This window comes from Rhea americana, unplaced genomic scaffold (assembly GCF_003343005.1).
Source record: "Rhea americana isolate MKP2758 unplaced genomic scaffold, rheAme1 scaffold_6, whole genome shotgun sequence".
Classification (NCBI taxonomy): domain Eukaryota; kingdom Metazoa; phylum Chordata; class Aves; order Rheiformes; family Rheidae; genus Rhea; species Rhea americana.
Genome location: NW_028186756.1, coordinates 1515351 through 1526771, shown reverse-complemented (window position 1 = coordinate 1526771; position 11421 = coordinate 1515351). Strand labels below are relative to the sequence as shown.

Here is an 11421-nt window from a genome sequence, read left to right as displayed (position 1 = left end):
GCGGCGCGGGGCGGCGGCCGGGAGGGGCCCGGGGCCGCTGCCCCCGCGCAGTCTGATCAGACCGCGCAGTCTCGCAGCGAGCTCGAGGCCCCGTTTTACACGCTGCCGTCCTGCCTCGCTGGCTGCGTCCTTCGAGGCGTGTTGCGGCTGAGCGCCGTGCTGCGCGGGTGAAATCGCGGTTCCTCGTGGCCGCCTCCCCGCGCGGAGAGCGGCGCCGCTTCCGCCGCCTCACTTAGCGCCAGACCTGGTGCTCCTCACGCTCGTCCCGCAGCGTACCTGCGGGTGCGCGGGCAGGAGCACGCTGCAGAAGTGACCGCGGTGTCCAGCGAGGCTCCCCTGATTTCTTCAAAACTAATGGTCGTGTTTATCCAGCTTATAAGCTGAATTAAGCAGCACGTAATAATCTTACTGACTGTTGAAAAAGAAAAAGCAGAATTATGTCAATTCCTGCACTGACGTAACATCAGAATTCTGTTTTGGTCAGTCTCTGCTACAAGCAAGCTCTTTGCATGCAGCCTTGATTGCTGCTGTACGTAGTTTTACCAGGAAGCAGGGATCGTCTTTTGGGTGTCTGGAGGTGTTTTCTTCTTGCAGCACAAATGCTGCATTAAATCGCTGAAGGTTAACTTTCTCCTTGATGCGCACGGGCTAGTTTAAAGCAGAAGGGTTTAAGCGCGTGCATGGGCACACCCCGTGTGCATCGAAGGACCTGGCTCGTCTTGGTTTCATGTTACGCTGTCTGATGCCTACCCTGAACGTTGTGTTTGTCTTGCTCCTTTACTCCTGAGTTTTCTTAGGTTTTGAAAATCCATTTTTGCCAGATCTTTCTTGACCTCTTTACCTGAACTGTCTGGACTGATCAGGTTTGGCAGCTCTTACAGAGAACAAGCTGATGTGTGACTTACATTGCGTTGTTACTCAGCAAGCACCAGCCATGGTCATGAGCAAATGGGTACATTACGCGTGTTTTCAATGCTTCCAGATCTTTGTATTCTTTAAGATTCTTCAGTAAGCATTAGATACTTGAAGGACGAGGTTTGGTAAATCTTACTGAGAGGTAAAGCCGTTACTGCCAGCGTCTAACTTCTCGCTCCGTTACGGAGACTAGTGTAGCGCTGCCCGAGAGGAAAGGCTGCCTGCAGCCTCAGCGGCCCCGGGCCCCTTGGTGGAGCAGCGCTGGTGGCTTGTGCCCGCTCTGCAGCGGAGGTGCTGGCCCTGGCAGGGAGCAGGAGATAAAAACGTAACRGGCCTCAGCAAACACTCGGAGGGCGTTTGTCAGACCCAGCCCCTTCCTGCTGGAGCTGCTGGTGGCACCATGTTTGATTCCAGGTTGTTCCTTTTGACACTTCTGTCTGAAGTTTCTCGCAGGTGGTGCCACGCCACCCGGAAGAGTCCTGGGGGTAGGAGCTTAGCTCTCTGCTTCTGTTTTAATTCTTTGTAACCTTATGTCTGGATTTAAAACTTGTGAGAGCTTCTTAATTATTATTTCTTGATTTGAGTGATGTTCTAATCAAATACATCTGCAGAAGACATCCTTTGTGCTGGTTTTAGAGTACCTGGTAACAGTAAGCTGATTTTAGGTGTTGTAGATATTAAAATAGACTTTTTATTCAAAATAAGTATGTGCTAAGAAATTTTCAAGGATACTCTGCTCTAGAAAGTAGAGATAGTATTAAAAAAACCACTTTGAAACACTAATACGTTATTTCTTTAGATTTTTTTTTTTTTTAGAAATATAAAACACTTAAGAAAATTATATGTCACTGTGCTGATTAAGAATTACTGATTACTACTTTGGTTTCCCACTACCATGTGCTATGTGGGTATTCTTACTCTGAGTTTTGTTTTCTTGAACTATCTTGATTCAGCAGATGCTCTTCAAAGAGTTTATGACGATGCCTTGTCRTAGGCTTTGGTAAAGCTAAAGCTGTCCTGTGTATTCTTGTCTCCCTCTGGATTTCAAGTGACGTTAAACACTGACAAAGCGTTTCACTGGATTTTAAAGAACAGACCTTCAGCTCTATTTTCCTTTGAGCTGTGGTCCAGATGTTTCCAAAGAAAATGCCTTGCTTWTCCTGCTTTCTGTAGCATGCACGGGACTTGGAGGACAGGAGGTGCGAGCTGARAAGGTGTTCCTGTGTCGTGTGCCCTGCGCGTGCCCGTAGGTGACGACAGCTCTCTGCAGAAGCACTGTGTGTGCCTGCGGCTCCTTGTCTGGGCCGTCACCCTGAAGGTGCACATAGGGCTGCGTGGGTACATGCTGTCRTACTGTATTTCACAGCTTTTACAGAGATTTTATGTGACTTTGCTTGACGTTTGTAAAGTCTGTGTTAYGTCTGAGTATCCGAAAATGGTGTTTTGCCAGTGAGTTTTCTTTGTAAGAAGATAAAGAGGCRTTTTGGCAGGTCCTAGCGGTACTCATAAGGTATTTTTGCAGCTGAGATGCTCTGTGACATACTGTGAAGCAGAGATGGCCAGACAAGATGTGGCAATAGCAGCGGTAGCCAGCTGTGTTACAAATCTGTTGTGCTCTAGCTCAGAGCAGCGGCTGTATCTCAGCCGTGCCAGAAGTCCGGTACGCAGGGCTTGGCGGTTGCAGCTGGGAAACCTGAGTGATAAACCGAAGCCTTYCTTGCGCTGGGTGTTAGGAGAGGATCAGCAGGATACAGAGGACCTGGAGCCACTTCTGTCCCCTGAAGGGGTTTGAACCTTTTATTTTATTTTATTTTATTTTGGCAAGATCCATCTACTCACATCTTCATTTGAGGGGACTCGTACTCCCTTTTTGGGTGCATCCTGCACAGACAAGCTCTACCTGGTGCAGAGATGGGGTGCCGGGCTGGGTGTGGAGTGAGTAATTGCCCACCAGGTTACCTACTGCTTTTGCTTTCTGTCTTAGGTGATTTATATAAGCAGAATAGCTCCACAGGAGGGGATTTCAGTTCACCACACGCTKCAACGTTGCTTTTGCAGTACTTGCCTGAATCTAACCTTCAGTTTTCCAGTTAACACTTCACTACAGGCTCCATCAGGAGGCAAAAATGTTTCTTGTTTTGTTCTTGGTGAGGTAGCTTGAGGCTTTCCTTAAGCAATTAATCTGAAATAAAAACTCATGAGCTCTCTCTCGCTGTCATACTGCCTAGACCATGATGCCTGCTGATGTCTGTTATGGCGTTCATATATCTATTTCAGGTTTGGCTTATAGACAAAGATAGGTGACTTCCTACCAGATTGGGTCACTGCATAGTAAGTTTCTCTTAGCCAAGGGAGATTATGGGTCAAATTATGAGGGAAAACARCTATAAGTTTAAATGTATTTACTTATTTTACTAACGTATTACAGTCTTTTTCCTTATGCAAAACTACTGGAATGGAAACACGTAGGCATAAAGCGATGAACTGAAAAGGCCTGTGATTGACTTTTATCAGATTTTACAGAACTGTGGTATCTAAATTCAAAGCACTTCTTTAGTCTTAATTCTCCAGAGTTCAGAGATTTCAACAAGCAAGAGAATTTGTCTGGACAACCAACGAAAGAATTACTGCAGCAGACTCGGGCAGTGATCTTGAGTTCTGACAGAGTAAATGTTGTCAAGGCCAGAGACTTGTGACTGATCCCTAGCCAGACAGGTCTAACTAGATGGAGAGTGTCGACCCCAGGCAGATGAACTGTTTTGTGCAAATCTGAAGTCAGCTTTCTTGCCTGGTCAGGCCCGTGCTCTTTGACTACAATTCCAGTTGATGGTAGGACTGACTCGAACTGTTCTTTAGAATTTTGATTGCTTTCTGCTGACTGTAGCAGAAATATATTTACTAGCATACAGCTAGCCTGGGGAGATGCCACCTTCCTCCTCACCTTTACCTCTCTTTATCTCTGCCATAGCTTAAGCTTGATCAGGGCATGGTTTTTTGTTTTTTGGGTTTTTTTTTTGTTTTTTTTTCCATTAGTCTATCCTAAATAGCTCATAAACTGATTAACAAAAAAAAAAGCATTATCCCTCCTTTACAGATAGGAAGCTGAAGTTTGGATTTGGTCTGAGGATATCTCTTGTTAGCTGCTGTTTAACATTGCCCAGGGCTGAAACGACCACAAATTAGCACTAGCAAGTATGGTTATGAAATACTCCTTGCATCTGTTACTTGATTCTCTCTCTCTCTCAAAAAAAAAGGCTAACTAAGAAAAGAAAGAAAATGATTTGATACTTTATTCCAGAAAAAAATGTTTATTTACATATAAAATCTCTGGGCTTAGTTGCAGTAAGATGATAACATAAGTATATCTGAAATTTCTAAAACTGTTCTAACTTTAAGGTCTTTTTCTTCCCCCCCTGATAAAGGAAGATGTAGATTCCTTTATGAAACAGCCTGGAAATGAGACAGCAGATGTAGTTCTTAAGAAGTTGGATGAGCAGTATCAGAAGTATAAATTTATGGAACTTAATCTTGCTCAAAAGAAAAGGAGGTAAGTTACATTTTTTGCAGGATTGGGAAATATTTAGCACAGTCCTATTTTTAAAATAGGATTAGGATCTATCTTATTTAAATATCCAAAAACAATGTTAGAAGAGCTAATACTTGCAGTACTTTTTCTGAAAACCTTTGTTTCACTTTTTTTCCCCCCTTCCTGAGGATTATAGCTATACTGCAAACTTTTGCATAAATTAGTCCTTAAATTGGTCCTTAGTCTTTAAGGCCAAAAAGACTGTTATATTCTTATTCATATTGGATTGAAAAAAGAGAATAATTTGATAAATGGTTTTATATCAAGCCTGTAACGTTTGGCTTACTAATTTCATCTCAATAGCTTCAGTCTTGATCTGAAGCTAGGTAAGAAATACATTTTTCTTTTAAACACAAAATGAAACCTTTGAATAACTGTTTTATTTGAGATTAAACTACTTTGCATAGGGAAGAATCCCTTATAATTTATACCTGGTGTCTTCAGAGGCTACTGCTACGTGAGCCTGGTTGATTATAGGTGACTGGATGCCTGGAAGACTGGTGGGGATCTGAGCATCTCTGCTCATCTGCTGCAAGGGTTGTCCATGCCCTGGGCTCTGGAGAGAGTTTTTGTTTTAATATCACTAAGTCTTGTAGCACTAAACTGTTTGTTAATGCAGTCCGTGGTCCTCAGAAGAAACACGCTTATTTATTTAATGTGCTGTGGTTTGTCTTTGTATCTCTTCTGAGGTTTCCCATGCTCTGTTACATCAGAAATATGCAAAAATATGCCATTTTAGCAAATAGGCATAAGTTACTGTTAATAAATGTTTGTTACATTTTGAAAGCTGTATGTATTGCTCTGCTTCTTTGTTGTGTTGAACACAGTATAATAAGAGGCAGGTGAGGCTGTAGAAGAGATGCTTTTACATGCCATATCTTTCAAATTTCTATTTTTAATTCTGGAAAGTTGTTAAAATTTCAAGTTTTAAAACAGATTGGTTTATATAATAGAGCTGATCACTTGTTTAGGAAACTTTGTGTCTGTGTAAAATAATAAATTATGACTGTTGTTAATTCACAGGCTAAAAAGTCAGATTCCTGAAATTAAACAGACATTAGAAATTTTAAAACACATGCAGAAGAAAAAGGTAAACTATTTTGAATCTCTAATGAGTATGAGTAAAGCTAACTGCCTTTCCACCCTAACAGAACACATTGCAAGAAATGTTTTGGAGAGCACACTTAATATGCCTTTAAAAATAACAGAATTGTTTTAAAGGTATGTAGTACTTTTTGAAAGCTAGTTCAAAAAATTAATGTTTGTAATGGAAACTTCACTTTTAATAGTGTATAGATTGCAACTAAACTTGGACTTAGTCTCTGTTCTTTATAGAATTTCTATAGTGTTTTTACATTTTTAAAATGTTTTAGTCTTTGGACTCTAATTTGAGTATTGAAGTAAAATTATGTATAGTTCCAGAGAAGTTAATATAATATCAGTGGCAAAAAGCAGAGAAGTGTGCTCTTTACTGTGATTTTTATGTCTCTGATGTAAGTTTTCAGTGAAAATAGCAATTTTAAGTTTTATCATTTGTCATTAGGAATCTACAAATCCAATGGAAACCAGATTTTTACTGGCAGATAATCTGTACTGCAAAGCTTCAGTTCCTCCTACAGATAAAGTTTGTTTGTGGTTGGGGGTAAGTAAAATGCAGCTCTTTTTGAAACTGTTTTTAATAACTTACGGACTCAGAAGAACCTGTTCATTGCTGTCTCTTCTGTATGCCTCAAAGACATTGTACAATTCTGTTCCTGTGTGCTTCTCCTGTAGTGGAGCAAACCAAACAAGGCAATTTCAATGTTAGAAGAGGTTTCATCTACTATATTGGGTGCCTGTATATTATATAATCCTAAGGCTTTTAGAGAATTGTAATTTATTGGATTTTTTTCCCAAAGAACGTATTCATAAATGCTTTTCTTATCACACTGTGGTTCAAATTACCATCCACCATTCCTTAGGATTGCTATGTGTCCAACACAACATATTACTTTGGCAACTAGCTTCCTATTTTCTGTATCTGTTATTTGCATTTAGCACTTTACTCTCCTTTTCACCTAAGTTCTGGGAAATACTGGTTTTTTTCTTCCTTGTAGCATTTTTTTTTCTTTTTCTCTTACCAGCATTTAGAGTTCTTACTAAAGATTGGTGGGATTAGAGCTTGAAACACAGATTTCTAAGTACTTAAGTGTTATCAGGTTGGGATAGTCCGTATTTGGAGGCTTTCTTAGCTGTAAAGACAACTCACCAATGTTTATTCTGAGACTTACAAATCCCTTATGTTCCCATGTGACTGGCTGCCAAAAGAACCTCTGGTTAAGACTAAAGCATTGTTGATAAATGCAGCTGTAGGATGCTGTCTGATTAGGCAGGTGCTCCCAAACCCTCCTACTTTTTGTCCTGTCGTAAGTAAAGCGATTCCAAGAGACTGGCTGCAGAATTTACAAACTGGCTTTTCTGGAGCATTGCAACCTTGATTTGTCACAACATGTTGGAGGAAGTTTATCCTTCTGATGGTTCTTACGGAAAAGCTATCATGAAATAGCACRAGCAGTTTATAATATTTAGGTGTCCTTTGCCTTCTGCCCTTTTTCCTCCTTGTGCCTTACAGTCTGTCTGTGAGTTGGGCTATGTGTATTCATTCTACTGGGGAAACTATAGCTTCCATTATCTAAAATGGAAATAAAAAAAAAGGCTTATCACACTTCCATCTCTGCACAGTATTCCCCGGAGTGGTGTCTAGTTAAGTAATAATAGTAGGTGTCTCTGTTCAGTACATAGCCCTTGAACAGGACAGAGCTTCATTGCTGCATCTTGACTTGATACTGCTTGTTTCTGTCTTCATGTGGTAGCTCCTTGCAGAAATTAAGATTTGTAGATAAAAGCCACTATAGGATGGGATAGGGCTCATGTGCATCTTATTTTTTTGAATACCTGTAATAATATTTTATCAACAACTTCTTGAACTAATGCCATTAGGCAGTTTGCCAGTGTCCTACATAGGGAGATTCTGATTTTATACTTGAATGCGGCAAAAATTGTTTTAAAAATTACTTAACGCTTGATGCTGTTAAGAAATGTTAGGAGATTTTTTGCTTTTCAAAAAAGATGAGATTCTGACACGTAAAAGGCTCAATGCAATCTACAGAGAGTGAAATCCCATGTTGCTTAGCAATGAGGAGAGCGCTGCTTTTTCATGTCACTAGAGGGTTTTGTCTCTCAGTTACTTAAGTGGTGGAAGCCTCAAGTGAGTTCTGGCTTTGCTCTTCCTAAATCCTGTAGTCTTGGCCTAACAGGGCAAGCTTCTGTTAATGTGATGAGTTATAACCAGGCTGAATTACCCATGCTACAGCTTACTTCTTRTAATGGAAGAATAAAAGCTTTTCTAAGCTTAAAAATATTTATTTTTTTAGGCCAATGTGATGCTTGAATATGATATTGATGAAGCTCAGGCTCTGTTAGAGAAGAACTTGTCAACAGCTACAAGAAACCTTGATTCCCTAGAGGAAGACCTTGATTTTCTTAGAGACCAGTTTACCACTACAGAAGTCAGTATCCTTTTATTCTTTGTGTGTGTGTATTTTAATTTGCAAGGGAGGTAGTATATGTGATGGGTAATCTAAGGTAATTAATAATTTCCAGACATGTTTCTATCTGAAACTAGCTTTAGTTAGAATCCTGTAGYACTCCAGGAACTTTTTTAGCAGTGAAACAGGATTACTTTGTTTCCAGTGCTAGGCTGAGGATGAGTGGGTTTGATACGGCAAAGATTGTGCCGGTAATTGGATCCCTGTGAAAACTACTGAAATGGCTGCAGACCTGGACTGGGAATGACTTGAAGGTGTGGACTGGTGCAGTGGCCTCTAGAGAGAGTAAAAATACTGTTTTTTGGGCTGTTGGTAATAGTGCCCGAGTCAACTGCCACTGCGATGTTCTCCAAGCAATATAAGCACTGCTGGTGCTAGCTAATACATTGCTTAACTTTTCCAACTTCTTCAGAGTATCATGAACCCCCTGTAGGGATTTTTTCTGTTTGTTTGTCTTTTCTTTTTTAARCTATTGTAGTGATGAGGACAGCCTGCAACAGAAGCATTAGATAATTCAGGATATGAAAGCACAGTTACTAGTCTTTAATGTTGATATTTAAGATACCTAGTGATGCAGGTTGAATGCCTGAAGTAGGTAAATATGACTGATAGGAGGCAGGTTGAAGTCAGAAGATAGCAGTAAGTAACAMTAAAAATGCTTTTCTTTGTAATATCATCCTTAAGAGTGTTAAATAAATGGTATAGATACTACAGTTGTTAACAAATATTAGTATTCTGGTGTGAAGGTTTTGCACTAAGACAGCTCTTTCATCAGTTGGTTTCTATTGACTGTCACGAGTGAAATGAGTTATGTGCAGCCAACTACATAACTTGCTTTTCCTTTTTTTTCCTTTTTTCCTTAATGCATGAGCTGTTTCCTTAATTCTGTACCTTCAGATATGGCTAGAGTTTATAATTGGGATGTAAAGAGAAGAAACAAGGAAGACCCTTCCAAAAATAAAGCATAGTTTTGGCAATTTTAAATGTGGTTTCAATTTCCAAATATTTTTTATTTAAACACCCCCAAAGTTCATTCTTAAGGGACTGAGTTACTTTAATCATTTCAGTAAATGGTAAAATATATAAAAATAAAAACAATGGTGAGCACCATTTTATTTATTTGTAAACTCAGAATTTGGTTTCATGCATGCTTCATGAATTACAAATTATTTGAAAAGACACCAAGCAGTCTAGCAAAGGACATAGCATTTTGATGAGATCAGTCTGTCGTTAGTAAATTTCTACCTGAAAGTTTCAAAATGTGAGGTGCAAATATGAAATTGGGTCTGATGCTTCTGCAGGTTAATGTAATGTAAGAGTTTAGTCTTTCATCTTTGTTATGTGCAGCTGATGAAGTTGTAATCAGCTTGGGCTGGGAAGACATGCAGCTAATGTTTTAGTAAGCAGATCAAGCACAGTGAAGTCTTGGATTTTGTTTCAGTCAGTTACTTCTTTGGCAGCATAACCCTACAAGCATTCCTGAATATCTATCCACTTGGGATAAACTTGATTTTAATAATTACTGGTTAGTTAACTGTCTGTTACTGAACTCTCAGCACTTTACCTGCAACAGTTTGTGACTCATCTTCAGAAAAGAATGGTGAATGGAGTAAACAGCAGAAGCTATGTCGAGACTGCAGGTGATCTCGCCCCGTTCTTTTTCATACATGTGCACACACTGCTTATTTTTGCAAATGTGTTGAACAAGGACACCAAAATGCTGATAGCCTGTAAAGAAACCCCCATGTACGATTCCTTAGACAGATGTCCAGTTCAAATGTCTTAACACTCTCAGCCTACTAGGAGGTGAAACTTGTATTAAATATGGATGGTTCTCTGAAGTACCTCTTCTGGCGTTAACAGGTGGAGTATTTCTTTGGTTATTATGAAGCCTTGCAAGATTGTTGCCTTTTACCTCTGCAGTTTCTAAAATGAAATGCTCAGTGGTGATGTCAATGGCTAGTATTCACACTCTGTGACTAAGAATACAGGTTTCGCTACAAAATAAATGCAGATGTTAACTGTTCAATCTTCATGTAATAAACAATATACCTGTAAAGTTTTTGTACTTTTATTTCATGATATTAAAATAGTAAAACTAAACAGCTGTGGCAAACACCTTTTTGTGCATCTTTCTTTGTAGGGGAAAGTCACTAATCTTGTGCATAATCTTGTATAATGTTTTCCTGCCTTAAGGGTAGGGGTGAAGAAACTTGGTTGAAGCAGCAAATGTGGAAAAGTGTAGCTGCTGAATACAGGCTTGAGTGAAACAGTGGATATGAGTCAGCACATCTGGATTTGTGAATACAAGCAAAGCGATCTGACACCACTATGGCTGTAAAAGAGTAAGAGCTGCAGAAATGGAAGTAATGGTAAATTCTTAGCACTGGTCACAAGTAAGTACTTGAAAAAAATCTTATTTAAAATGAAAGAAGTATCTGTGGTAATTTCACAATTGAATTCAAGAGCAGGAAAGATGGAAGAAGAAAAGAAGTGCATCACATGGGTAGCGTCTTCAGCAGGGAGCTGCAGGTAAGACTGACCAGAGAGGAGAAGCAGCCTGTGTTCCTGAGCATGGCAGAGGCTGTGGATTTGCATCAGTTCTGTCCCTAGGCTTTTTTAATCAACTTGCTGTTGCATAAAGCATTTCTCAAAGCTTTCAGATAAAAATCATTTGGTTGTTACTGCGTAACTCAACTCTTTTTCCTTGCTCATCTACTCAGTTATTTTCACTACTACATGATGCCAGTTTCATTAGAAAATGTCAGTTGTATGTCTTGGGTTCTGCCCTTTAGGGAAGAGGTTGTGCTTTCATCTGTGAATTCCCTTCAGGTTTTGCTTGGGCTTGGCCCTTCCATACCTCTTCTGGAGGATGATACTATTGTTGCAATGTCTTTGATTTTAGCAGAGAAAATATGAATGTATCTAATAGCTAAGGTACTATTAGGTAACAGGTATCTGCAAAAGCTCTGCTAGGCTAAAGCAGGGGCTACCGGAACTGCGGGGGTGGGGGGGTGTTGTTGTTTTCGGTTTTTTTTGTTTCTTTTTTCCAGAGCATCAGCAATTAAAAGACAGCTGCAAACATGTCCTGATTTCTCTTGTAGTTTTCTCTTCTGTTTGGATTAATGAGATTCCCAACAGGCTAAAGCATGCTTCCCCCCCTTTCTCTGGCTGCTCCTAAGGCAGAAACTGCCTTTCTTTGTTGTGCACAATGAAATGATGAGTTAAGCATTTATKTGCTGGCAAAAGTACTGTGTACGATACCAATGACCTAATGTTTTGTATTAGAGCGGGGGGGCGGCAGCAGAGCTGGAAATGTCTAGTAGAGTCAAT

The 11421-nt window shown here is 39.9% G+C and overlaps 2 protein-coding genes across 2 annotated transcripts in view; one reads left to right on the top strand and one right to left on the bottom strand.

The window, feature by feature from the left end:
* Positions 1-11421, bottom strand: part of LOC146587330 (ras-related protein Rab-39B-like) — a 266005-nt gene that overhangs the window by 247092 nt on the left and 7492 nt on the right. The window lies entirely within an intron of this gene.
* On the top strand, positions 2557-10206 carry VBP1 (VHL binding protein 1). The gene is made up of 6 exons (XM_085319806.1): positions 2557-3744; positions 4338-4462; positions 5525-5591; positions 6045-6143; positions 7915-8053; positions 8986-10206. The coding sequence occupies exons 1-6, from the start codon at positions 3742-3744 to the stop codon at positions 9054-9056; spliced, it is 504 nt and encodes a 167-aa protein (XP_085175932.1). The 5' UTR covers positions 2557-3741; the 3' UTR covers positions 9057-10206.

Bases quoted from the DNA above. Each gene is read 5' to 3' on its own strand.
- VBP1 (XM_085319806.1), top strand. The intron at 5,592-6,044 runs GTAAACTATTTT...ATTTGTCATTAG, and splicing joins AACACATGCAGAAGAAAAAG to GAATCTACAAATCCAATGGA. The intron at 8,054-8,985 runs GTATCCTTTTAT...CTGTACCTTCAG, and splicing joins GTTTACCACTACAGAAGTCA to ATATGGCTAGAGTTTATAAT.